Genomic DNA, 27,845 nt, shown 5'->3' on the forward strand with positions numbered 1-27,845 from the left:
ATAGGGCTTTTAAAGTGCTATTGGAGTTGGTGGGTGTGGGTTGGACGTGAACAGAAACTTTCAGAGGAAAGAATTAGTGTAAGTCAGATAAGTTCCATAAACCTTTTCAAAGTTTTGTATGTTTTTCTGCATGTACTGTAGAGCATGTCTACACGCAGAAGTTCCTTGTTACATCTTTGCATTAAGTCTTGTTCTTGAATAGGAGTGCCTTTCTCCAGTTAATTGATGCTATTTCTAAGTGGTATGAGCTTGAGCAGAAAAAAGGCAATTTGACTGTGGAACAATAACATTTAGAGTTTGCTAATGTACTATTAGTTACACTGCAGATAAATCCATATTTTAATGACCTTATGTAGGCCCCTAAATCACGTGTGATATGATGCACTGCTTTTAAGTTTAGTGAACCATTCTGACTACCTGCTGCATTTCTAGACTCTCCTGACAAGAAATACTAAAATTTAAAGTTGTCATCCCCATTAAAAACTCATTACTGGATGAAACTTGGGAGTGGATATACGGGAGCAGGGATGATACTAATGGCTACTGTGTTTGGTTTTCACATGTCCGAGGAAGGTACCGTTTAAAGAACGTCTTCTTCGTGAACTATTTTATTAGCTCCTTGTGAGGAAATGCAGTACAGGAAGAGATCATTCAATTATGTATTATTACTCATATTTCTGTGTTATTGTACATATTTTACTGAAAGCTACAGTTATCTGCATAACATAACAAAGAATAACCTTGTGTGGTGTGTGTCCCAGTACCCACAGGACAAGATGAAAGATGTCAAAATGCCTGTGGAGTTGCGAATTAACATTTGGCTTGGGCTGAGTGCAGTTGAAAAGAAGTTCAATAGCTTTGCAGAGGGAACGTTCAGTGTTTTTGCAGAAATGGTATGTCCATCATTGCTTTCTTACATTAAACTAGGATATGAACTTCTGGAATCCAGTGAAATTGTAGCTCTTCTGAAATTGTTTTGCATGCTTGCCAGAAAGGGAGAGTAGGATTTATTATCCTGAAAAAAAAAGCACTGAAACAAGTAGACCACATCAAAGGCAATTAATGATCAAATTCATTGTGCCTACCAGGTGAACTTCAGCAGAACAGATTCTGAACAGGGTAATCAGGTGAAAGTCTGGGTAACTGGTGGTTTCTAAATGCTTATTTTAGATTGGTATCAGTGTACTTAAGATTGAGATCTAGAACATAATGTTTTGGCATGAGAATAACTTTCTGGATTAATTACTTCAATTCTCTACAAATGATACACAGATATAAGTGGTTTTGTTTAATAATGGCTCTTTTGTAGGAGCAAAAAATTTACCAGAAGTTGACTGTTACATGAAAAACTGGTCAAATGCATTAGATTTTGCTGACAAAAGACTGTATCATAACAAGTCAATGGTAAAAGCTAACAAAAATTGGAATAAAAATATTTGAAGTAGTCCCACATATAATATATATTTTCTATGATAATAAGCTGTAAGCATCTATTCTCTGCCTTGTTGCCTAATGGCACATGTAATCTTGTATCAGCTGATGAAACAAGGCATTTTTACAGGGGCTTGTGCCACCATTACACCTATACTTAAAATACTTAGTAGTTCTATAGTAAGTAATTTACAATAGGCAATGGATTTTCAAAGCCAATATTTGTTAAATGTAGGGGTTTAAGAGGCTGTGTAGTACCTCTTTTTTTTTCCTCTTAATACAGCAATCCAAAATTTTTGTAGTGATAAAAGCAGAAAACTCAAAGCCATCAAAAATTTGGAATAAAAATTAGCAGAAAGGGAAATATACTATATAAACTGTGCTGACATTGGAATTTTTTCCCCAGTAACTTCTATAGTAAGACTGACCGTTATTTTCAGTTTGGCATGTTACAAAAGAAGCGGGTATAAATAGGAGGAGGTTTGAGATGTAAAAGAATTAGAGGATTGTATATTTAGGGAATGGAAGAAACTTTTGTTTGAATAATGTAAAAGAATTTTACTTTCACAGAATTTCACAGAATTTCTAGGTTGGAAGAGACCTCAAGATCATCGAGTCCAACCTGTGACCTAACACTAACAGTCCCCACTAAACCATATCCCTAAGCTCTACATCTAAACGTCTTTTAAAGACCTCCAGGGATGGTGACTCCACCACTTCCCTGGGCAGCCTGTTCCAATGTCTAACAACCCTTTCAGTAAAGAAGTTCTTCCTAAGATCCAACCTAAAACTCCCCTGGCGCAACTTTAGCCCATTCCCCCTCATCCTGTCACCAGGCACGTGGGAGAACAGACCAACCCCACCTCGCTACAGCCTCCTTTAAGGTATCTGTAGAGAGCGATAAGGTCGCCCCTGAGCCTTCTTTTCTCCAGGCTGAACAAGCCCAGCTCCCTCAGCCACTCCTCATAGGACTTGTTCTCCAGGCCCCTCACCGGCAACCAAGCTGGTGAGGGGCCTGGAGAACAAGCCTTTAGTTTGGGGGAAGTTTGACTGTAGTTGTAGAGATGCATTAAATTGAAAAGATGGTGTAGTTTAGCAAGGGAATCGTTTGTAAGACAACATAGGAGAAAATGAAAGGAAGAAATTAGTGAAGGTAGTGCAGAGAAACATGGGAAGGAAATACTTTATTTCAGAGAAAGAAAATACATAGTAGAATGTTTCAATTGTAACAGTTACAGTTACATAAATCTTTTTCTTTCTTTCTAAAATCTCTTTGTTGTTCCTAAAGTACTGTTTTATTTTTTATACTCAAACAGTATGAAAATCAGGCTCTTCTTTTTGGAAAGTGGGGTACCTCAGGACTTGTTGGTCGCCACAAGTTTTCTGATGTCACAGGAAAAATCAAATTGAAAAGAGAATATTTTCTACCCCCAAAGGGCTGGGACTGGGAAGGAGAATGGATGGTTGATCCTGAAAGAAGGTCAGATTCTTTTAATTTTATACAAGCAGGAATAAAGGAGTTGACCTCAGAGTGTAGAGGAAAACACCCCCTCTCTGTTTTCTTCACTGGGAAGGTTTTAAGATGAGCTTTGTAGGACAGCAAAAGCCAGCCAATAGTCAAAGTTTTTAAATAACTCTAAAGATACTATTATGTTCTTTAAAAAGTAAATCATATGACAAAAAGAATACATTTTAAAAGTATTCACGTGATACTAGGCATATTGCTTTTGTATTCCTAGTGTCTCAGGGCCCCGTCTTTAAAATAATGGATAATATTTTTCTTTGCCTAGAGAGCTATTGTGAGGATCACTTGCGTGAGGTTCTCATGTCCTTCTGAGAAGGTATCAGATAAGATCCTTAGACATATTGATCTTCCATAGATGGAAACTTAACTCAGACATCTGGTATAAATCTGAGGCCCATGTATCAACACTGCTATAGTATTTGCATGGTTGTCCACGTATAATAGATGATTTTTTTGTGTGTTTATTTCACTAAATGTTGCTTATTAAACAACAATTCACAAGTAATTTCTCAGAGTGACTTAAGGCAGGGGTTATTTTCAGAGCCCAAGGCTGTGAGGGATCCAGCCCAAGGCTCTTCCTCTCCTGGCAGATCTCATTCATAAGGTCTCTGTCCTCCCCAGCTACAGCAGATTCAGTCTTGCTCAGTCAGAAGTTTTCAATGCCTAAATTGTGCCCATTTAGCCGTTTGCACTGCCACACTTTAAAGTGGACTGGGTAAACAAGTTTTCTAAAAAACAAAATCCAGCCTCCAAAAAGATGCTTTTTTTTCTTAAAATGAAAGGTTCAATCCATTTTTAATCCTTGTTCTGATGGTAAGGAATACACAGGATAGTTGCTATAGAACACTCTGCAGGAAAATATATGCTATTTGATCCATTCTAAAATCATGTGGGTTTTTGTAGATATGGATGGATTTATTTTCATGTTATTTCAATGAATAGTCCAAGATAAATAAAAGCAATAGCTCATTTTCTCAAATAATTGGAAGGAAACTACTGTTAAAATGCTCAAGTATGTTTATGCTTCATACCTTTTTTTATTGGGCAATAATCTGCATGGCCTTACTTGAACAGCAGATGGCATTTCAGAATGTATTTTAGTGCTTTCTGAATCCCAGTTAATCACAAGTGGAAACAAAGACTTTGGTGTAAATTAATGTTCTCTCATTTATTTTACCTGCAAGTTAGAAAAGTATTAGCCAATGGATTACTCACCTTGTCAATAGTAGAAAGAGGATAAAATTAATAATACTGCCCAATTTTAGTGTGTACTTACATAAAAATTAGAAATGCATGTAGCTGTCATGCAGTCTGTTTTTCCCTGCATTTAAATGTATGATACATCACTTTTTCCAAGAAGTGTTCAAAGCAGATCCTGAATACTACAGCAGTTAAAACACTCCTACTAGTTGCTCATGAGTAGCATTCCTCCTATTGCTATATAAACAGACTTTAGCAAAGATGGACAATCCAGAATTCCAGAATATACATTGTTTGTATATATTCTTTGTAGCTTGCTTAAATATTTTTGGTGTAATACTGTATTTACTTTGAGCTTGCAGTTTGTTGACTGAAGCTGATGCTGGTCATACTGAGTTTACCGACGAAGTGTATGAAAATGAGAGTCGCTATCCTGGAGGGGAATGGAAAGCAGCCGAAGAGAGTTACACGGATGTGGTGAGATTTATAAATTAATACTTTTCACTGAAAAAGAAGGTTTAAGAGAAGGAGTTATATGATTTGCTACACAGTGTATTTCATCTATTAAAGCACAGAACTGTTGTGTTTCCTCTATATAAAAGAATGGAGAAAAGGCTCCACCACCACGTGAGTTCACGTGTCCTCTTGGATGGATGTGGGAAGATGATGCTTGGAAATCAGATTTAAATCGAGCCGTGGATGAGCATGGTAAGATTTACTGTTCATGTTCTATGTAATAAATGTATTTGTAAGTGTCTACTAGAGAGCATATCGTATAATCTAAGAAGCTGTATGCTCGTTTTGACTGCAGAAGCAGCTGAGAGTTTTGAGTCAAAAGCTTTAAAAATTTAAGCAAGTAAAAAGGCTAATGTGAACAATGGTCTACTAACATGAGAGGTTCCACATAGGAAAGCTGGATGTATCAGCAATGTACTTGGACATAGAACGTATCCCCATTTGAAAGAAGTTTCATGGTTTTGCTATGACTTCTATATGCTTGTTACTTACAATAAATTAAAACTGTTACCAGCTTAGAAACTTGCAATGTAAACAACCTCATAAGACCATAACTTGGATCCTACAACAGGAAAAAGCAATCTATCCTTCACAGCAAACTATTTAGAGGATTTTATTTATTGAAGAGTACTTATGGAACTGGAACCTCTGATAGGGTTCTGCAGCAACATTTTAGTAAGAGATCAATCTCAGTAAAAATCAGAGTTCTAGATACCTGGCAATTGAATTCTAACATGCAGAGCCAAAATAAAGTAACAGTTTCACCAATTCTTACATATTAATGATCAGAGTTCAAATTGTTGTTTATTTAAAAGCCAAGCTGTTGGAGTTGCAAGAGTACATAAAATTCCATCTGTTGGAGAAGATCATTCTCTAGCTATTGGGCATTTAAGGTTTCATTATTATAGAAGCACAGAATGGCTTAGGTTGGAAGGGACCTTAAAGACCATCCAGTTCCACCTCCCCCTGCCATGGGTAGGGACACCAGGCTGCCCAAAGCCCCATCCAGTCTGGCCTTGAATGCTACCGGGCATGGGGCACCCATGACATCTCTGGGCAGCCTGTTCCAGTACCTCACCAGTCTCATTGTGAAGACTATCTTCCTAATGTCTCATATAACCTTACCCTCTTTTTTTCAGGGACTGTAATAATAGGACAAGGCTTTAAACTAAGAGTCCCCCCCCATGTTTCCTGTGGTCCCCCTTTAAGTACTGGAAGGCTGCTATAAAGTCACCCTTGAGCCTTCTCTTATCTAGGCTAAACAATCCCAACTCTCTCAGAATGTCTTCACAGGACGTATCAAATAGCTCTTTGTGACTAAATCTTCACCCTCTGCAGTTAAACTACTACTCATGCTTTTCTTATTTGCATCTTGAATGTGTTTCTAGAAATATACTAACTATACAGTTGTTTTTTTAGGATGGGAATATGGAATTACTATTCCTCCAGACTCTAAACCAAAGTCATGGGTTGCTGCAGAGAAAATGTATCATACGCACCGACGACGAAGACTGGTGCGGAAGCGTAAGAGGGATCCAGCTCAAGCAGTAACAACAGGAAGGGTAAGCAGAAGAGAGATGCAATCACAGATCGTATTTCTTGCACATTGCAATAGTGTCTTCTAGAGCAATTCCCCCTCCCCTTTTTTTTATGATATTTATACGATAGTGTAGATAACAGGGATTTACATCTCCCAGGGGGTGCCATCATATGAAGATCAAGAAGGATGGGAATATGCTTCCTTGATTGGCTGGAAGTTTCACTGGAAACAACGCAGTTCTGACACTTTCCGTCGAAGACGATGGAGACGAAAAATGGCTCCCTCAGAAACACATGGTGCAGCAGCTATCTTTAAACTCGAAGGTGCTTTGGTAAGGAACACAATATCAATAAAGTCTTTAAAAGGTCAATCTGTTAATTTTCAGTAATCAAGCAATGAAATATCAATAACAATTTAATCACCTATTTTAGTCCCTGAATCATAGATTGATATATAACTGGAGAACTAATGTAGTTTATATTGTTTAAATTGTTTAAAGTCTGAAGTGGATCACTGAAATAACTACTGAGGCTTTTGAATAACACATTTATTACTTGATTCTTCAAATGATTTTTATTATTTTATTATGTGAGACTTTGGTCAAAAGGCAAAATGACTAGATGATCCTTGTGTAAATAAAGTGACAAGATGGCTCAAGCTTTCCCTGCACATAATTTATGTGTATTTGCATGTACAAATGACCAAGCAGAAGAAAAAAATAGCCAAGTATAGGACAAGTCAGAATGTTGTGAGTCAAATTTCATCAAAATATAAATATTCCTCAAGTTTACAGGTTAACATAGCTTTATAGGTAAGCTCTATTTACCAAGATACAAATTGAAGTGAATAATAGTAAGGCACAGCGTTAGAAGAGAAGGCTCATTTGTTTTTTTTTCTGAGCTAATGATTTGAGTATAGTATTAATGCAAGTTTGCTTTTTTTTTTTTCTCAGCATGTTTCTCTTTTTTTTCACAAAATGTCAACCCATGTTTCAGTGATAGTATTTTCTTTCTCCACTTACTTCGGTGCCACAGAGTTTAAAAATGCCCATTTCTATTTGACTACAAATAGCCACTGTCCAAGTGGCTATCCTATTGCTAGGGTAGCCCTAGAGAACTTCCCTGCAACAGGGCAGCGTAGAAAGACCTACAACCTCTCCTGCAGTAAGAACTGAGAAGTAGCTAGTTTATCTCTGGCAATAAGACATTCTGGCAAGGAAGATGAACTGACTGGATCTGATTTCTGCTCAGCTTCAATGGCAATGAGAAATTACCTTTGCATGAGTAAATATCTTTTATAGTACATTTACTCAGGAAGGTAAATTTCTCCTTATCCTGGATAAAAGACTGAAACGTGTATATTCTCACATACAGTCCAATTTTATGAAGTGCTTTCTGCATTTGTAAGCATGCAGTGACTTTTTTTTCTTTACATAATTTTAGGGAGCAGACACTAGTACTGATGATGGCGAAGGGAAGAGTTCAGACAAAACCAAAGAGTCAGCTATGAAAGTGTTTGGTGCCAATACGCCACTTGTTTCTTGCTACTTTGACAGTAAGTTCTTAATTCCTTTCTTATAAATCAGGTCTGTTTCTCATCGATCTCAGAGTTGTGATTCCTTGTGGTTTACATCAAGGTTTATGCACCTCCTGCAATAATTACCATCCAATTCTTGATCAGGCTCTTATTAGCCTACTAACAAAAAATACAGTTGGTCATTTCAATATGCCAGTCTTCAGTTCATATTATTATATAAATGATTATATATTTTATATTATATTATATACAGATCATATTCTAATATAAAAAATGGAGTAAGATAATGTTATATGGATCAAGTAATCTCAGTTTGTTCAGTGTCACTCAGACATTTGTAAAACTGTTATGGGGCAGGAATTCTAAAGCTAAATATTGCAACAGCTTAATTTTAAACTCTATTAAAAGACGCAATTTTAGCAATAGGATCCTTCCATACCAATGCAGAGAGCTAAGCCAGCAAAGAAAATATATGTACAGTTAATTTTCTGCTGGTGTAGCTCACATTTTACCAGCTAACTCCAAGGTCAGACCAATGCCTGACCCAGAGTAAGCAGAAAGACCACGTAGACAAACATCTTGCTGTTTCTTTCAAGTAATGATCACAATAGGAGGAAAATAGCCTCTCTTCCTGCCAGAGTTCAGAGGTTTCAGCTCATTGTGGATAGAGTGGGTCATTTTTTTCCAAAGGTCTGAAAGGGTTGGAGATAACATCCTCTGAGAAAATCTGTAGTAACATAGCCATGTGTTGTCCTGGGTCAGGGCCTCCCTCATGTCCTCATTTTGAGCTATTCCACTGTACCTGCAACAATTTTATTTATTTATTTATTTTTAATCTCTTAGTCAGAGAGGGATGCAATTAGAATAATTTTCTAGATCTAATAGCAAAAAGTGTGAAACCCTAGGTCCGTGCAAGTGCTGTAGTGAATACTTAATTTAAGTACAGGAATACTCAGTTCTTATTGCTGTTTGGAGGAGCTAGATTATCACTGTTTCAAACAAGAATTTTTGAGTAGAAAGAGTTTTAGATGATGATTCACTAAAAAAGCCTAAATAATGTGTGGTTGTTTTTTTTTCATTTCTGCTCTAAGTTGTTATGTTTAAACAAATGTTCACAGCTGCTAGTGCATTGGTACTAATACACTTATCGCTAGCAAAGAAAAGCAGAAATGTTACAAGTGTTTGTGCTTTAGTTAAGAAAATGTTTGAAGTGTTTGTATACCTTAAAATAGCTTCATTTCAGAGAAGATGCCTGTGTAACGCATGTGAACTTTTTTTTTTTTTTTTTTATACAGGAGTATATATTTACCACCTTCGCTGTTATGTCTACCAGGCAAGAAATCTCATGGCTTTAGACAAAGACAGTTTTTCAGGTATGGAAAAATCCCACTAGTGGTGCAAAAACACACTTTTGCAATGACCTATTAATTTGATTTATTTACAGAGTATCTTACATCTGTAAGTTCTGTGCATAGTTCCCAATTACTGAAACTATGCCAGGAAAGACGACTCAGCTTCATTATGTATGAACCAGATCTAGTTTGTACTACCCCAGATGCTGCCAAGAAAATAAGTGGTCTGAATCTGCAGCACCTACTGCTGCCAATGGAATTCTCAGTCAGGGAATGGGAATTCATTGAGGTCTGAATTGCCCATGACCAATCCTTTCCCCATGCTCTAGCTTCTCCTTCTAACTAAAGCATACATGCTGCTTCTAAACTGTCCTGCAGAAAGCTTGTATAAAAGCAAGGATGAAGAAAGCTGTGTGGCTGTTATGTCAGCAACTTCCTGTCAGTGTCCAGTATTTTATATTAATTAATTACTGAGATTAATGTTTAGAATACAAAGAACAATACAAAGAGAAGATGATAAATGCTTCTAATTTATGTATGTAGAATTCAAGATGCGTACCTTAGATTCAGCCCACAGATAAACCAAGACAGCTGTGTTTTATTTTCCTCTAAAACTAGTTTGAAGAGTTAGCCAAATTCTGTAACATTCTGGTCAGGTACCTAGCCAGAAGCTGTTGAAAATAATCTGAAGATAATCTTTTAATTATCCTCAGGTCCTTAGTAACTGAAATCTGTACAGGAACTGTTAAGATGCTTTCTGCAGAACTCCTGATGATTTAAAGGCTTGTCAAACAGTGGACCAAGACCACTTTAATCATTCAGCTGTTTCATAGGAAGGGGTTGATATAAATAAGCATGTTTGAAATCAAAGTCTGATCTCAGCAATAGAGCCTGGGAGAACGTGATTTGGCATTAAACAGTCAGAACTGAAACAATCTCCTTGTATTATTTATGGGTCAATACAGTTGTATATCAAGGGATACAACAAGATAAGCTTCTACAGACCATGTTTAAGAGGAGCTTCATATTGTTAACGTTTCATTTTAGTTTTCAAGTTCACTTTGTAATTTGCAAGGTATTATAATGACTATCATTTATTACTCCATTAATAATGACTTGTATAAAGGAAGCTATTTAGTAATCAAGTAGAATTTGCTCTACTAAATGTGAATGATGTATACAGTGGGTTTTTTTAATATAGAATGGCTTATAAAACTGGTAATAATAGAAGAGAACAAAAATAAGGTACTGTATTAGATAATTGTGCTTGTGTGGCTTATACCTTCATAAGGTTTTGGTTGTCTATAACTATGTATTTCCAATCTCTGTATAATATTTCAGATCCGTATGCTCATGTTTCTTTCCTCCATCAAAGCAAAACAACTGAGATCATTCATTCAACTCTAAATCCTACATGGGACCAAACTCTCATATTTAATGAAATTGAGATCTATGGTGACCCACAGACAGTAGCTGAGAATCCACCTAATGTAGTTATTGAACTGTTTGACAATGACCAAGTGGTATGTGAAAGCTTTTTATGTTGATTGTATTTATTATTATTGTTGTTCCTATCATATTTGACAGTAACGACTATAATTACTATTTTTTGATTGCAGGGTAAAGATGAGTTCCTTGGAAGAAGTGTTTGTTCTCCCCTGGTGAAGTTGATCCCAGATGAGGACATCACACCAAAACTGCTCTGGTATCCTGTAATAAATAATGGCAAAGCTAGCGGAGACATTCTTTTTGCTGCAGAACTTATTTTGAGGGACAAGGTATGTATTATTATATTATGTATGTATATATATAGTATATAATGTATATTATAACTCACTTTTATAGTGAGTTATAATATGAAGAATCGTCTTAATACTTGCAAGATATTTCATTTAAGGAAGGAGAGAGAAAATAGTACTTATGTACTTATGTCTTAACAGGGTGGCACCAACCTTCCAATTCTTCCATCGCAAAGAGCACCAAAGCTTTACATGGTACCTCAGGGAATCAGACCAGTAGTTCAACTCACTGCTGTTGAGGTACTGTTTAATTTTAAAGTAACTGAATGCAAGCGCAGTCATCTCTCATCTTCATCTTCCAGATAGCAATTTTGTCTGTTTGCAGCGACAGGAGAAAAAAATCATAATGAGAACTATGTGTGGGATTTTTTTCTATAAGTATTTTTGAGTTTGATTTTTTTTCCATTAGCTGTCCTAGTAAAACAACCTTGAAATGTTTTGCCAGTCACCCTTTATTAGTGAAGAAAACTTCATTTCTTCTTTCCTATTTTTTGAGCATCTTTTTGAGTATCATTCTAAGCATATTGATCTCTCTCTTTCTCTTGCTTTTATTGAATTTTATTTTACAGATTCTGGCTTGGGGGCTGCGGAACATGAAAAACTACCAACTGGCACCTGTTATGTCGCCTAGTCTCATTGTGGAATGTGGGGGTGAAATGGTGGAATCTGTGGTGATCAAAAATCTCAAAAAGACACCAAATTTTCCATCGTCTGTTCTCTTCATGAAAGTTGTACGTTGCTAAAAACTATATACCGGCTATCTATAGCAAAAACAGTTACACCATTGTGGTGGTTTTATATTCCAGCCAGACCCAGTACAACCATACTTTTAAAGGTGAAGGATTTGTTTATGTAAGCACAAACAGAAAAACTTGTGTCCTTTTTCGACTTAATATAAGCAAGGCACTGAGTGTGACTGACAAAGATAGTGAAATATGTCTGTACATATATTGAAAAACTATATGGTCTGATATGCTCCAGTACAGTGTATAGATGTATTTATTTGAGAAGACACCAATTTACCTATAGGTGTGTGGCTACTTTCCAGCTGCTAGGATGGGAACTGCATACGATTCAATACTAAAATTTACAGTAACTAGAAGTATTCTTATTTACTGACTTTAACTGAATCATAATATGAGGTTAGAAGTTTAATTTACCATATGCCCAAAGAACGTAATAGTTTAATATTAAATAAATGTAGCATCAGCTCTAATATAGGAGAAAAATCTTTTTTGTTCATTTTCCTTCTGTCTGCAGTATAAACAAAATCTAACCTTTCACTTTTAGCTTTTGCCAAAAGAGGAGTTGTACAGCCCATCTCTTGTTATTAAAGTAATAGACCACAGACCATTTGGACGGAAACCGATTGTGGGACAGTGTACTATTGATTTACTGGAAAGTTTTCGCTGTGACCCCTACACTACTAAAGAAGACATTGCACCACAAATGAAAGGTAAATAGATGGAATGTAAAGCTATGCTTCTTATGAGATGCTAGAATAATCAACCTTTGGTGTTAACTGTTCAGTACAGCATACAGAGTCATCTCATGTTGAGTATGTACTTGAAGATAGTATGATCTGAAAGAAAAAAAAAATACATATAACTTAGTAAGTAGTGCAGTATACCTCTGAGGGGGTATAAGAGTGCAAAGGGAAGTCCACTGTCAGAATGAGCATACTGGATCCTGACGTTCTGCTTTAGAATGAACTTAACTACTTGGAGATTACCACTGCACTGATTACCAACATAGCAATTCCAGCAAGAATGCTCTGAATGCGAAGCTGAGATATTCCACTGTATTTTTTCCAAAATTTACTTTTTGTAATTCTATATATTTGAGAAATGTTTGTTGATACTGCACAGAAAAATACCGCATATCTATTTTTAGCAGAATATTGCAATTAATTGCTTTCTTTAGAGGACCAAGCATGTAGGCAATTATTTTTTTTACATCTTATGTAACTGGATTTCAAATTCTATGGAAATTAAATTCAGTAATTTACTCAGTAATTAAATTCAGTAATTTATTCTTTTCCTACATCGTGTTGCCTTAATAAAATCTTTGGCTTACAGTTAGTCTACTCTCTGCTGCACCGTGCCAGGATACGGTAATTGAAATGGAAGATGCACAACCACTGCTAGCAGCCCAGGTAATGCTTGAAATCTGATGCTTGATTTTCTTCAAATCTGTGATTTCTGAGGAACTATCTAGAAAACAAAATGATCAGATATGAAGCAAACTTTCTTTGTGACAGGAAAGCAAAGGAAATACATTAATTATTTTGACCTCTTTTTTCATATAGTAAACATCAAGCTATAGCTTTTTGTGCAAGATAAAGTTCACCGAGTAGCTTAGGAATGAATTCATACAATGGCTACGGAAAGCATAAAATAGAACATTACCCACTTGTCCACTGGTGATGCAGTCTAATCTCTCAGTCTGATCCCACACAGACTGAACAGCTTTAAATAGAGCAGGCAGTAGGTTTATGCTTTAGTGGGTACAGAATCAAAGCCATGTTACCCCAAACCTAAAGCTGTCATGGCTTTGCCTTTCTTACAGTCATCCACAACTATTTTCTTATAGTCATCCACAACTTTTAACACTGAAACATTTTTTCCTGTGCTAACACCTCTTTTCTTTCCTGTTCTGTTGTGCCTTGTGAATCTCTCTACACTACTGCTCTGATTCTTTCAGGACCACCACAGTACAGTCTTACTTTACAGGTAAAAAAAATAATTCCACCTGCAGAATTTTGCTGTTGAATTGAAACCTGAGTGAAGGCAAATTCCAGAAAATATATTTTTAAGGATTTTTTTCAGTAATTTTAGGACTGTACAATGTTAGGTGTTTTCGTAAATTTCTGATAGCTTGTTACTATAAAGGAAGCTTTAAGAGTATATGCTGTAACATATTAATTTTGTAGGCTCTTAATCCACAACTTTGATTTTTTAAAAAGACAGACTTTTTAATTTACAGAGGTCCCAAAGTAAACACTACTGATTTTAACTTTCAAACTCTCGCTGCTATTGTAACATTACTGATTGCAGTGTTCTTCCTTTATTTCTTCCTTGCTATTTTAATGTCATGATATTCAGACTATAATTAAAGTCTGATAGAACATTTTCTTATATTTACTTTCCTCATACATGGAAAGTATAATGGATATTTATTTTATAGCAAAAAAGACTTCTCTAATTTTCGTCTGAATTAGGCCTTCTGTTCTAATATGAAAACTTTATAGATCGTACAGATGATTATTTTCTTCAGAAATTTTAAGAAAAAAAGATTTAAATAAAAAACACTTTGAACCCAGTGGCAATACTGCTATGAATTTTAATACCTGATTTAATCTATGATAGGGAAATTTTTAAATGCTACAAATACAGTATAATACTAGACACAGTAATAACATGCATATGAGAGAAGGAAACAATATTTGAAACAATTTAGGTTGAAATAAATAAGGAAGGAATAAATGATATGCAGACCATACCCTAAGGACAATACAAAAATCCAAAATTACATCAATTGCATTCCAATTTCCAGTGTTTAAGCAGTATGTCAACGGCACTGAGCAAAATGACTTCTCCAACCACAGTGCATGTATGTATGTACAGAGCTAATGCATGGACCAGAATGGGGGCAGATGGGGAAAGAATGATAACAGGATGTAGTCTTGAGGCTGAGCTTCTCTTAGCAATCATTCCATAGAGAGATTTTGGAGGAAATGATGCTTATAAATATAGTAGGATGAGTTACAAATTAAGGTACCCTTCTTTGGAAAGTCATAAATATCAAAATATGTATGTGTGTTAGTTATGAACTACTAAAACATGGATTTTTTTGTATTGCCTTATTTGGAATCTATATACTAAAAGCACCAAAATTAACAGGAATAATTGAGCCGCACTATTTAAACTTTGTTCAAAAGTCAGCTTTGTAAATAAAGTTCTAACCCTAACTATGGTAGGGATCCACTACATCTTTTTTTTTTTTTCCCTCCATAAACTTAAGATGTTCAAAAAGCTAACAGTACCTCAAAAATTGCACATAAAACAATCCATAGTGAAGTCAATGGATAGATTTTAAAAACGACAGTAATTGGTATATAGTTTTTTCCATGTGAATATTTCACTCCAAAATCTCAAATTTATCATAATGGCTTTCAACCCCCATTCTATGAGCACATCCTGCTTACCAGTTTTAGGAGCAATAGTATCCAAATAGAGAAGACTCATTATTTGTTGGGGGAATTTTTAAAGATGGCCTGAAGGTTCATAACCTCTTCTACTCAGAGCTGCCAAGTGCATTATTTGAAGAGACATTCAAAAAGGTGTATTAAGGGGAAAGAAAAAAGGGGGGGGAGTAACAAATGTAACAAAACCAAAAAATGTCTAATTCCAACTCCTTAAGTGTTATGCTCTAATGAATGACTCACAGATCTACACAATTATATTTTGTGAAAAGGCTCTAATTGGGAGTTCAAACAATTATTGTACGGTTATGCGATCTACCTTTCAAGGTATCAACATTACAAAACACCATTTAAGCTAAGTCAAATTTAAATATGGTAAAGAATTTAATTCCTGAATTTTGCAAATCAGTAATGGTACAACTTCTAAGAATAAATCACTGTAATTGCCTGTAGAAAAACAAGTGTTATGTTAACCTGAAAAAAAAATGTATTTCCATTTTGAAGTTAGACAAGATTACTAAATGTAGCAGGCTTGAATATTCCTGCAAGATAATTATTTTCAGAATAAAAATGGAAGTAATTGAACATGATACATCAGAACAATGTCATGACCTATTGATATATTGGGCATGTACTCATAAAATGTTTTGCATATTCTGCTTGGCTTTGCATAAAAAATTATGGATTATGCCTTTAAATTAAAATACAATGGACAAAATGCAAACACTAGCACAAATTATACTAGCTTATTAGAGTTTACAAATGGGATTCATGATTCTTGCTCTAAATGGAATATCTGATCATAATTGCAGTATCTGTGATTTAACAGGTGAAGCATTTTGGATTGAGCAGATTATTGCATTTACACAGATAAATCTGTAGCACATGTACTGATTGTTGTTGTACTTTATAATTAACATTTTTTTCAGACTCTTGAAATTCTATAGGCTGTAAACAACTAAAAAATGATAATACAAAGGGAAAATGTTCTTGTTTTAGTGTGTTGTTCTATAAAGTAGATAATCAAAAGGTACAAAAATCAATTTTATGTATGTGAACTTTGGAAAAGAATAAATTCAGTTAAGTGCTCTGATTTCTGATAAAAATGTATGCATGTATATATATATGGAGCACATATACATCTGTCTGCTCCACATATATATATGATTTTAACATCCAGGCCATAATGACAGCAGAAAAAAAAAATTATACCGTGTCTAAATATCCCTAAAAAGTTATAAATTATTGACATTAGCTACTTTAAATGCAAAATTGTATACAAAAAAGCAAAGCTTTTAGAGTTCATTTAATTTATTAAATTCTACAAAACATCTCCTTATCATTATTCTTATTTTGTTCTTTTTTTTTATATATAAATTGATCCTCATGAGCAGCTAACAGAAAAGGTAATGTATAATATATTTAAAAATCTACAAAATGCTTTCTTGTAAATAAGAACTTCAACTGAAAATCAGTATATCAATATCACTTCCTAAATGTTAATCATTAGGATGAGAACAGTAATCTTTGACCGTATTTAACATTAAATATACCATCAACTTGTAAAATTCTAAATTTAGGAAAAAATATCTAAGATTGAAATAATAACACCTGGACAGGAAAAAAAAAAAAAAAAAAAAAAAACTCAAAACTTTACATTCAAAGATCTGTAATTTGTATAGTAGTTTAAGAATCTCTTTAAATCCAGACAGTCAAAGATTACAAAGTGCATGAATACTATTACCAATTAGAGTATGTTTTCAGGGGCAAATGGTTATTACTATGCTAATCCCTGAGTAAAAATAAAGAAAATAGTACTCCGTTGGAAAAAAAAAAAAAAAAAAAAGTGGTATCAGTTTTAAATAAATAAGTAAAGATTGGAAAAAAAGCCACAGGAATACAGTTTTAGTGGAATGCGTAAATTGTATATGTACATGTAGTGGTTGCATGACTTAATATTTTTAAGAGTTCAAGATTTCATTGCTCCTTCTTTTTAACCACGTTTGGTAATCATTACGGAAGTGACCACTAACTGACTAGATTTTGTCATGGTACAGATGATGTCCACTGGTTTTAATGGAAAAATGTATGGTCAGATCAGTTAGAGTTGCTGAAATGGGAATGCTGAAAGCAAGCTAGCATATTTTTTTCCTCCAGGAAAAATAAATAAATCAACACATTCACATGTAGTTTTTACAAGAATGCAAATCCTGCAATGAATCCCAGACTTGATGGTGTTTTTCCTTAGCAGACAAAACAATGACTGCACCAGCTAAGTGTCCATTCACTTCCTGTGACTTAAGCAATCTAAAACTTAAGTGGTTAGACTGTGCTGCACTGCTGGAAGATGGAGGAGAAAAATACATACAGCTCCAGAAAGCAGTCCTTTGAAATGGTTATCTAGACAGCAGTAATTAATTGCTTTGTTGGAGATGTCTCTCTGTTGACTAACAAGCTAGCTAGATGTCTAACCCTAGGTAAGAGTAATTCCATCTTTTCAGCCTTAACATTTGCATTCTATTCCTCTTGCAGATGAACTTTTACTATTATTTAACTGATAATGAGTTTTAGAGAATTTGGCTTTTCCTGACTTTAACTGTTCATCGTGTCTGCTTTACTGTATGATATGACAGGCTTCAACACCCAATAAAATATTTATTTTCTTTTTTTTTTCTTTTAAGGAGGAAGAAATTGTGGATTGGTGGAGCAAATTTTATGCTTCAACAGGAGACCATGAAAAATGCGGACAGTATATTAAAAAAGGATATGACACTTTAAAGGTATTGCTGTTGATAAAATAAATGAATATTTGCCAACGTTTGCAGACCCAAAACCTGGTCAGAGCCAATCCCTTCATTTTTTTTAAACACTTTTCAAAATTTAGCTGTACATGATTTCATTTAAAGGTTTATTATTAATTCACATGGTGAAATGAAAGTTTTAAGAAAAAAAATCTTTGCTTCTTTTCTACTTAATACTTCTCTTAATAATTGTAGTTAAGCGTTTTAGTCTAACCTTCAGTCAAATGGAATTTTACTCCTAATCTTTTGGTTGCCAATCAGGTCCTAGAACTCAGCCTACAGATTGGGGAAAAAAAAAAAAGTATGAACAGACTGAGGACAGCATCTTTTACTGTCCCTTTGTTAAAATTGAAGCCAGATCACTTCCATGTCTCATCTAAATACACCTAATGAAGAAAATAAAAATAATGTTGTAAAATGCTATTTACTCTGTTTTTAACAAGGCCTAAATAAAGCCTGATATCATGTTCTCCAAATATTGCATCTCTTCCACTCACTTAGATGTAAAAGTAAAAATAGCTTTTAATGCTTTAATTCCTTAAGGTATTCCATCAAATATACTGTACATGTTGCAGTACCACACTGTTGGAGCTGATAGGTATGCTAATTTCTAAACTGTGTGTTTTCTTTTCTTTTTCCCTTTTTTTTTTCTTTAAGGTATACGACTGTGAATTGGAGAAAGTACCTGAATTTAATAACCTAACAGATTTCTGTGATACATTTAAGCTGTACAGAGGCAAAACTGAGGATGGTGATGATCCATCAGTGGTTGGAGAATTTAAGGTAAATTTCAGGTAATGGGCAACAACAAAATGCTGGATGCAGTCTTTTGTTCTTAAGAGCTTATAATTTGAGTAAATCTACATGCAAACATTTCAGCAGAGTTAAATGCAAATGCTCTTACCTGCTTAGGTATAGGCCTTTCCTTTTTTCACAGAAGGGACAGCTGCTCATGGCTTACATTAAATGTGATACGTGGTAAGTTCAAAGAAATATCATTCCTGCTAATGCAGTCTCTGGGAACCTGTCTGTGGAACAGAACCTTCCCAGATAGTCCCTTGAACAGAGTCAAAGTTTCACCTGCAGACGTTCTCAGCAAAATACATTTGTAGAATGAATTTGTGAAAGGTATTTTGTACTGTATCTGTGACTTTATGACTTTTAAAGATGAAAATAATGTTAAAATCGGTTTAAAAATAACATAAATTGTTTTTGGTAAGGCAAATAAACATGAAGTATATTACATGTTCTTAGCAGGAGCAAGCTAAGTAATACTGTTGAAATTTTTAAGAAGTATATCAATTTCAGTCAGCTAGGGATATAACTTTGCCTTTGCTGTCTTACCCAAAACCCACTGAAGTCAAATGACTTCCAAGTGACAACTTTTAACTTAAAGAAGGATATAATTTTCCTGTTTCTGTGTAAAACTGTGTGTATGCATAGGATAAATAAGAAAAAAATATATAGATTTTTCGACATTTATCTTGATTGAGTCTTTGTATTACTTTTTAGGGATCCTTTAAAATCTATGCATTACCTGATGATCCCACTACTCCAGCTCCTCCTCGCCAGTTCCGCGAGCTACCAGACAGCGGGCCTCAGGAGTGTATCGTGCGCATTTATATTGTTCGAGCTTTGCAGCTTCAACCCCAGGATAATAATGGGCTGGTGAGACTTGGTTTTGGAATGTCTGTGAGCTAACTCTGCTGTAATATATTTTACATAAAGTTAGTCTTATAACTACTTGTTAATAACATTTCTTCTTACTTTAAATAGTGTGATCCTTACATAAAAATATCCCTTGGTAAAAAAGTAATTGAAGACAGAGATAATTATGTGCCTAATACTCTCAACCCAGTTTTTGGCAGGTAACAAATTTTATTTTCCATTTCCGCATTTTAGAATGTTTCATGTTTTCTGAGAATGTCATGCAATTGAGATTAACCATTATCTTAAATAACTAGTGCTGTATTCACAGTTTTATACTGACAATTGTGACTGAAGTTACATAAGGTATTTCCCTTTTGTAATCAATGTACAGTGTAGGTGTTTGACTGGTCTAAATTTTTTGTATTACACGGGTACACTGCACAAATGCAGACAACATACTAAACTGCCCTGTGTTATATGTATAAGAATAATGAAATGTGCCTAGAAAATATGGAAAAAGTTTTAGTTCTGAAACTTACTTTGGTGTCATGATGAATAACCAGTTCTTCCAAGTTCTTCTATAATGAATCTGGAAGTCTATGTTAAAAAGTCAGACTAGAAATTAAATCAAAAAAGGATACTGAGAATAATTTACCACTAGAGTACTCAAAAGTAATGCATTCAGCAGCAGTGACAAACATCAGACTGAATACTTTGAAAGTGGATTCAGAGAATTAATTTAGGCAAATTCTCCAGTCTTTTTTGTAAAGGGCAGCAAGATAACTAATCCCTTCTAGTCAGACACTGAACATTTGGACCATATTTATTGTGTGTGTGTTGTGATTTAAAAATTTAGAAGTTCTAATTATGCAAAAAAAAAGTGGATTTTAACAGTGTGATTAACAAAGAGCCACACTAGCTTTCCAAGTCCCATTTCAAGCTGCTGCACAGAAAACCCCAAGTAATGCATTGTGTAGAAAGGAAAGTTGAAGTATCAATAGCAGTACAAAACAGAAATATTAATATTTACAAATAATGAAGTAGAGTATCAATGGTAACTGCTACTAGAATTATCAGCACTGGAAGCATCCATTTAGTATCTTATATCAAAAATAAACATTCTGAGGAACAGTGTTAACTGGACACTTTTATATTTAGAATGTATGAACTCAGCTGCTTCTTACCTCAAGAAAAAGATCTGAAAATTTCAGTCTATGACTATGACACATTGACTCGTGATGAAAAAGTGGGAGAAACCACAATTGATCTTGAGAACAGATTTCTTTCTCGTTACGGGTCTCACTGTGGCATCCCGCAGCAGTACTGCATGTAAGTCATACTGTCTGTTGAGAAGTCATATCTGTACATCTGGTCTCCACTGTCTGTAACAAATCTGGACTTCCTTCATCTCAATTGTATAGTTAAAACAATTGTATGGTTTCTGATGCTTTTCTGTTGAGCTCACTGTATCATCTGAATTCCAAGTTAAGCTTTAAAGTCTTCAAAAGAGCCTTGACTGAAAACAATGACATAAAACATTTTAATTCTCTTTTCATATGGTAATGTGTGTTGTTTCTATACAGTGAACACATACTTAACAGTTTTCTGACCTATTCATGCTAATTAATATGAAAGTATCTGTTAACGTGTTATTTTGATATGTAAAGAAAAAGCATTGTCTTGAAAGGTAATTGAGCTGGTTCAAAATCATGTAATTGTATCAGATGCAAGCAGACAATATAACCAGATATGTCCTTTCTGAATCATTTTAAAACTAATAAATAAATTTAAGATAATTGATAAATACCTTGAATGTTGAATAATTTTAAGATATGTTTCTGTTGTTTTCCTAAAAGTTCTGGTGTGAACACATGGCGTGATCAACTGAAACCAACCCAGTTATTGCAAAACATAGCCAGGTTTAAAGGTTATGCTCCTCCTGTCATCTCTGAAAATGGTAGAAGAATTAACTATGGGGGACAAGACTATACTTTGGAGGCAGCTGGTGAGTTTGTTTACTTTAATTTCCTTCTTAAATTTATATTGACACAAATATAAAACTTTTCAGCTATTTTGACTTCAAGGTACGCAGTTTTGCACTCAATTTTAACTTTTATAAAAAAAAGTTCAAATGCAAATTCTGAGTCATGAGCCCCTGTTCTATTCCATTTATTTTGTTTCAGAAGCTAACAAAGTACTGCATCAGCATCTTGGTCCAGGTGAAGAGCGGCTAGCCCTTCATATCCTCAGAACCCAGGGTTTGGTACCTGAGCATGTGGAGACGAGGACCTTATATAGCACATTCCAGCCCAACATCCCTCAGGTACTATGAACTGGTTTTACTTCTGTTTATTGAATGCAGAAATAGAGCATTCCTTTTGCAAGCAGAAAAGCCAAAATACATAAGGGTGCCTGAAGCCTGTACAAGTTCTGACACTGTTAACATGAATGAGCTAGAATTAGTACTAATCAATAGACATTTCCACAGAATTACCGTGATAAACACGTATGCAGCAAACAATCCCTCATTCATCTTCTTTACTAATACAGGGAAAGCTCCAGATGTGGGTTGATGTTTTCCCTAAAAGCTTAGGGCCTCCAGGCCCTCCGTTCAACATCACTCCCCGAAAAGCCAAGAAGTGAGTATCTATACATATTGCACATCATCTGGTAGCCACGACAGAGGCAATTCAATTCTTTTTCCCCAAACATCTTCTCTCCTAGGTATGTTTTACGTGTGATTGTCTGGAACACCAAAGATGTCCTTCTGGATGAAAAGAGCATCACAGGGGAAGAAATGAGTGACATTTATGTGAAAGGGTAGGAGCATCCTGTCATTTAACACTTGCAGATAAATGATATTCAGAATATACTGGAACTGCCAAGAACATGGATACCAAAGATGATTTGATTCAGCCAAGGCAGTGCACCCTTCACTCTGAAGTAGTGCTAACCTCAGATAAGTACAGAAGTATCATGAGATATAGCATGATCAGTTAATGTGTTGTGAAAGATCCCAAAAATTCAGCCTTACAAAAAAATAAAATCTAGAGGTGAGAAGCAACAGACAAGCTAGTGTGTTAGCTTTGGTGCTACACAGCTTGGAATCTTGTTACATTTCGTAGTCTTAATGTAAAAAAAAAAAAAAAAAAAAAAAAAAAAAAAAGCAAAAAAAAAAAAAACAGCTACACAGCAAGATACTATTAGGCTATCGATCTAATTCTTCCAAAAAAATAGTAATAATAAAACTCACTGCCGTTGGAGTACTAGTCTTAGCAGATTAAAAGTTCAGTTCAGGTGTTTGTATTTGCAGTGCCAAATTTGAACCAAATAGGAAGCATGTGAAAGTCTCCATCCATGTGTCTATAGAAGCCTCTAGCCATCCATGAGCAACTCCCGTGGCTTGTTTGCAACCACTCAAAACCATGGTTGAAATACAAATGCATACCAGTGTAGTTCCACTACAAACAGTAAACGTGTCTGTCTCTACTTTCAGATGGATGCCTGGTAATGAGGAAAATAAGCAGAAAACAGATGTTCATTACCGATCATTGGATGGTGAAGGGAACTTTAACTGGAGATTTGTTTTTCCTTTTGACTATCTCCCAGCAGAGCAACTCTGTATAGTTTCCAAAAAGGTAAGTATTTCTAAAGATTTCAATACTTTGAATACATACCATAATTAGTCTGTTAATTTTGTCTGTTGCACATATAGAGGCAGCTTGGTTCATTTCTGCATAATTTTCTCAAGCTTCTATTGCAAGCAGGTTCAATTTTTTCTTTGAGCAAGGAACAGCAGTCTCCGCTTAGCAAAGTAAAGGGATGCTTAATTTTTCCCTACCCCACATTAGAATTCACAACTACTAACAGGCCACAGAATTGAATTTTCAGATGTAATTTTAAAAAGTTACTTGTGTTTTGTTTTTTAAAATAGGAACATTTTTGGAGTCTTGACAAGACAGAATTCAGAATCCCACCCAAACTGATCATCCAGATATGGGATAATGACAAGTTCTCTTTGGATGACTATCTCGGTAAGATTTCTAAGAATTATCATCATATCAAAGTAGGGTATAAAAACAATTTTAAATTATTGCATTAAAGTCTATATTTTCAAAGTTAGCTACTGAGCATGCAAGTACACTCCTACCTTCACACAGTAGTACAATGTTTGTAACTTGTGCTCATGAATTAATGGATACTCACTCAGTGAAAGCCTAACTGCAGGTAAACCAATATAATTTGTATTCATGTAAGTCTTACCACAACATGTGAACGGCAAGATAATCATAGAATCATTAAGGTTGGGAAAGATCTTCAAGATCATCTGATCCCTGTACTACTAATGTCACCCACTAAACCATGTCCCTAAGCACCAAGTCCAACTTTTAAATGTGTATGAAATTTCATAATGTGTATGAAAACTTACAGCAGGAGTACTTCAATTCTATGTAAAGGAATAATGCTAAAATAATGCTGTAAATTAGGTCAAAAAATCTATTTCATGCTATTATTAATTCAGATTTGTACAGCATCCTTGCTGAGGCAGGCCTTTACGTACGTTCAGTGAAAAGCATTGATTGAGAGGATTTGAGATTCCTTAACACCAGAGGATATTTTTTCTTATGGTATTTTTATTTAACTATGTAACACATAGGAAAACAGAAGTCTTGCAATAAAACATGTAATGCAAGAAGTCTTGCAAGACATTTTGCACTTAGTCACTTTTGACTAATCTGAAGTTTTGCTCTAAAAATGACAAATACCGATTTTCAAAGTTGAATGCTGTAGTTTACACACACACAAAAAAGACCTTATAGAGATACTGCCCTGCAGAAACTTCTCTACCCTGTTTTAAGGTAGATAAATCTTTAGATTACATGCAAACCATATAGCCCTCAAAAACTGGAAACAAATCATCAATTGATAACCATCATTAAAAAGTTTGGTAAATAATATGTTTAACTACCAGAAATTACATATGCATTATATTGCTGTACTTGGTTATTTTCTGTTTAGGTACATGGGGGAAAACACTATTAAATATCAAGTCATGTTGCATTAAAAAGGAGGGGGGCAGCTTGCTGAGGCATTGTATCAACACCAATGCTTTCAATACCAACAAGATGGGTGTAAACACAGCCTCTTACATGCCTCACAACATGCTTAGATAAATAAGAATGTAACACATCTGTTCATCACTCTTCCTCTAGAACATGCTTGGAGATAAAAGGTTTATGTTGAACCACTATGCTTTTGGTTGGTAGCATTATACAATGCTTATTTTTTAATCTCTATGTCTTGCAGGTTTTGTGGAACTTGATTTACATAAAACAATAATTCCAGCAAAAATTCCAGAGAAATGCAATATAGACATGATTCCAGAATACAAGGCAGACAGTTTTCAGAAGGCTCCCAAGACTGCCTCTCTCTTTGAACAAAAATCTATGAAAGGATGGTGGCCGTGTTATGTTGAAAAGGATGGCTCACGCATTTTAGCGGTATGATTACTACTACTTTAAAAATTACTTCGCTTTACAGCCTTTCTTGGTTACTTGAAAAGAGACCCTTTGCTTAGCTGTTATCTTTTAGTGGATAGAGGAGTAAATACTTGGTCCCATGCACAAATTCAGGAAGTTTGCTCCATCAACAATTAAACTATGAGTTTACTAATTTAATTCATTTATTTTGTCTTTAACTTTGTTTACCTTGAAGGACTTTGGCACCATGTTGAGTCCAGTTATCTCACCAAATAAACAAATATTATTATTATTCAAATGAATTTAGCATGTTATTGCTTGCTTAGGAGAAACATGAGACATCTTAAATGAATTAAAGAATAAAGAAAAAAAGCTTAAATCCAAAGCTTTTTTAATATATATATTTATTTATTTATATATTATGTGTATATATATATAAAATTTGTATACTGAAAATACAGACTGGCTTCTTGCTTATCAGAAGACCCAGAGCAATTTAACCAGACTTTTTATTGCCAAGGATCTAATCTATCTGGAGGAAAAAAAAAAAAAATCCAACAGCAACATAAAAATGAGACACTTAATCATTAGGGAAAGATGCAGTCTTTGCATTGTTCTTGAAAGAAAAACAGAACTTTGTTTTGCCAAATTGGTAAAAGCAATACTTAGCCTAAAATCGAACCGCTAGTAAACTAGCAAAACCATTTTATGTACTGTATCTTTTTTTTTTTTATTTGTCATTCTCTATGGCTCTATTGTGACACTGCCACAGTGCAGAAACAAGTATACTTGGAAATGGAAACACATGTGCACACAAAAGAATCTTGTACAAGACTGTGCTGTTTAAGTATCAAACAAGTATTCTTCCTGCTGTTTCAGTAAGATGTTTGTTTCTTGTTTCATGCCACGTATTTTCTGAAGGGTAAAGTTGAAATGACATTGGAAGTTGTCAATGAAAAAGAAGCTGAGGAAAGGCCAGCTGGTAAAGGAAGAGATGAACCCAACATGAACCCCAAATTAGATCTACCAAAGTAAGATGTTTTTCTCTTACTAGCTTGAGAAATATGCATCTAGCAACTGTGATGCTCTTGACAAGATCTGCATGCAGCAAGTGACCTATTAGACCTGAACTATCCTTTGCAAAACTGCGCTTATAAAAAGCTTATAAAAGCCATCTGTGTTTCCTTCTGCAAATGTAAGGATAAAAAAGCGAGGTGGTTTCAATATAATGGCACACATTTACTGAAATCGCTATCTTACACTAAAAAATTATCTATGTTTTTTTCAACTCTAAAACCACAGTGTTTTGCTGGGTTAGTTTAACTATTCCCTATATTTATAGTACAATTAATATTTTTTTTTCTTTCAAAATGCAGCCGACCAGACACTTCCTTCCTTTGGTTTACAAATCCCTGCAAGACAATGAAATTTATTGTGTGGCGCAGGTTTAAGTGGCTCTTCATAGGCCTTATTATCTTGCTGATTATACTCTTGTTTGTAGCAGTACTCCTCTATTCATTGCCGGTAAGAATTTTTTCAGAGTTACTGTTGTTCAGCTGTAGTGTGAGGCTAGCTTTTATGAGTGTCAACAGCATACACCCCTTTCCTCCTACAAGAAATTCTAATCAGCTCAATTCTAGCAGGGAGATAGGGATCCTTATACCTGTAAACAGTTCCAATGGATTTTTAATGATAAAGAAATAAGAACTACATTAAAACTGAAGATGAAGCTTGAAGATGGTGCTTTACAGGTGTTACTAATGTACACAATTAAAAATTGTGTATGGATTTCATTCTATTTTAATTTGAAATATCTTAATTTACTATCTTTACCATATTTTAACTGAATTAGCATACCCTGAACACATTCTGATGCAGTCTAGGATCTTAAATGTCTTTTAGAAAACTACACTGAAATATTCCATAAAAATATAAATCTTTTCACTTCTGTTGTTTCCTCTCTCCTCACTCCCACAGAACTACTTATCAATGAAGATTGTGAAACCAATTTAAAGAAGAGTTTTTTCACCTCATCTTCAATAGCAGTGAGGTTTTGCCTCAGGCTGTGGACCAAATTCAGCATGCTTTTTGTCTGCTACTATTTTGAACTGGAAAATAGATGGGAAGAAAGAATTTAACCAAGGTTAGCCAAGGTTCAAGGGGTCATGACTGGTGTTTTAAAAAAAAACACACAAACAAACAAGGCCTTTTGTCTTCAGTAACACCTACACATGGTAAGGTTCTGCCTTCCATTGCTTTTAAACTAATTTTTTTTATATATAAAAATCACTCAGGAGACTGCCTGCTCTTGCTATCTCTATTTTTTATGGATACTTTTGAGAATTTATCTGTATTGGGTACACCTTGAAACTTTTTAATGTTTAATGTAATGCAAAACAAACCCTACTTATAATTACATATGCCTAAGAAACCTCACAGTGCAATCAGTAATGGGTCAGATGTTTTCAGGAAAGATTACAGCATCATTTTGCTTTAAATTCTTAATTATTGCACTGTAGACTTAACACTGTATGTATCTTGACAACTGCATGAACACAGAAATAAATACATTAATATACTGTTTACTTACTGTAATGTAAAAATGGTTAAATAAAATTATCCGCAAGTAAAATGCAAGTTTCCAGATTTCATTTCTTTTGCAAAACTGCAATGCATTAGGTATTGTATAGTGTCAATCAGAGGAAATAAGTCTATTAATCTGGATTTTATGGTATTTTATTATTGTCTTCACCGTGAAGAATAAGGAAATAATTCTGCACAAAACTCTAACGAATTTACTCATTAATGAGG

The 27,845-nt window shown here is 34.7% G+C and overlaps 1 protein-coding gene and 1 long non-coding RNA gene across 13 annotated transcripts in view; one reads left to right on the forward strand and one right to left on the reverse strand.

Annotated features, from left to right (window-relative positions):
* The window catches only part of MYOF (myoferlin), a 70,307-nt gene extending 42,641 nt beyond the window's left edge, over positions 1-27,666 (forward strand). For 10 of the 11 annotated variants that reach the window (XM_068688044.1, XM_068688047.1, XM_068688052.1 and 7 more), the window contains 30 exons: positions 762-893; positions 2,748-2,911; positions 4,519-4,633; positions 4,759-4,864; positions 6,092-6,234; positions 6,370-6,543; positions 7,655-7,766; positions 9,044-9,121; positions 10,442-10,623; positions 10,720-10,878; positions 11,041-11,139; positions 11,469-11,630; positions 12,190-12,355; positions 12,978-13,054; positions 16,498-16,509; positions 17,785-17,883; positions 18,562-18,687; positions 19,417-19,572; positions 19,681-19,772; positions 20,713-20,883; positions 21,411-21,559; positions 21,738-21,877; positions 22,105-22,193; positions 22,279-22,374; positions 23,051-23,192; positions 23,489-23,588; positions 24,862-25,055; positions 25,956-26,065; positions 26,411-26,558; positions 27,012-27,666. In XM_068688044.1, the coding sequence (XP_068544145.1) occupies positions 762-893; positions 2,748-2,911; positions 4,519-4,633; positions 4,759-4,864; positions 6,092-6,234; positions 6,370-6,543; positions 7,655-7,766; positions 9,044-9,121; positions 10,442-10,623; positions 10,720-10,878; positions 11,041-11,139; positions 11,469-11,630; positions 12,190-12,355; positions 12,978-13,054; positions 16,498-16,509; positions 17,785-17,883; positions 18,562-18,687; positions 19,417-19,572; positions 19,681-19,772; positions 20,713-20,883; positions 21,411-21,559; positions 21,738-21,877; positions 22,105-22,193; positions 22,279-22,374; positions 23,051-23,192; positions 23,489-23,588; positions 24,862-25,055; positions 25,956-26,065; positions 26,411-26,558; positions 27,012-27,047 (3,729 nt within the window). In that variant the 3' untranslated portion in view covers positions 27,048-27,666. The remainder of the gene's footprint in view (positions 1-761; positions 894-2,747; positions 2,912-4,518; positions 4,634-4,758; positions 4,865-6,091; positions 6,235-6,369; positions 6,544-7,654; positions 7,767-9,043; positions 9,122-10,441; positions 10,624-10,719; positions 10,879-11,040; positions 11,140-11,468; positions 11,631-12,189; positions 12,356-12,977; positions 13,055-16,497; positions 16,510-17,784; positions 17,884-18,561; positions 18,688-19,416; positions 19,573-19,680; positions 19,773-20,712; positions 20,884-21,410; positions 21,560-21,737; positions 21,878-22,104; positions 22,194-22,278; positions 22,375-23,050; positions 23,193-23,488; positions 23,589-24,861; positions 25,056-25,955; positions 26,066-26,410; positions 26,559-27,011) is intronic. The other variant, XM_068688048.1, reaches the window with a different exon arrangement.
* LOC137859236 (uncharacterized) overlaps positions 11,072-27,845 on the reverse strand; it is a 57,011-nt gene continuing 40,237 nt past the window's right edge. Inside the window, exons 2-5 of one of the 2 annotated variants that reach the window (XR_011098204.1) lie at positions 22,808-23,058; positions 12,976-13,112; positions 12,410-12,481; positions 11,072-11,214 (exon numbers count right to left, since the gene is read on the reverse strand). This is a non-coding gene — a long non-coding RNA (uncharacterized lncRNA). The remainder of the gene's footprint in view (positions 11,215-12,409; positions 12,482-12,975; positions 13,113-22,807; positions 23,059-27,845) is intronic. The other variant, XR_011098205.1, reaches the window with a different exon arrangement.

This window comes from Anas acuta, chromosome 7, assembly GCF_963932015.1.
Source record: "Anas acuta chromosome 7, bAnaAcu1.1, whole genome shotgun sequence".
NCBI lineage: Eukaryota > Metazoa > Chordata > Aves > Anseriformes > Anatidae > Anas > Anas acuta.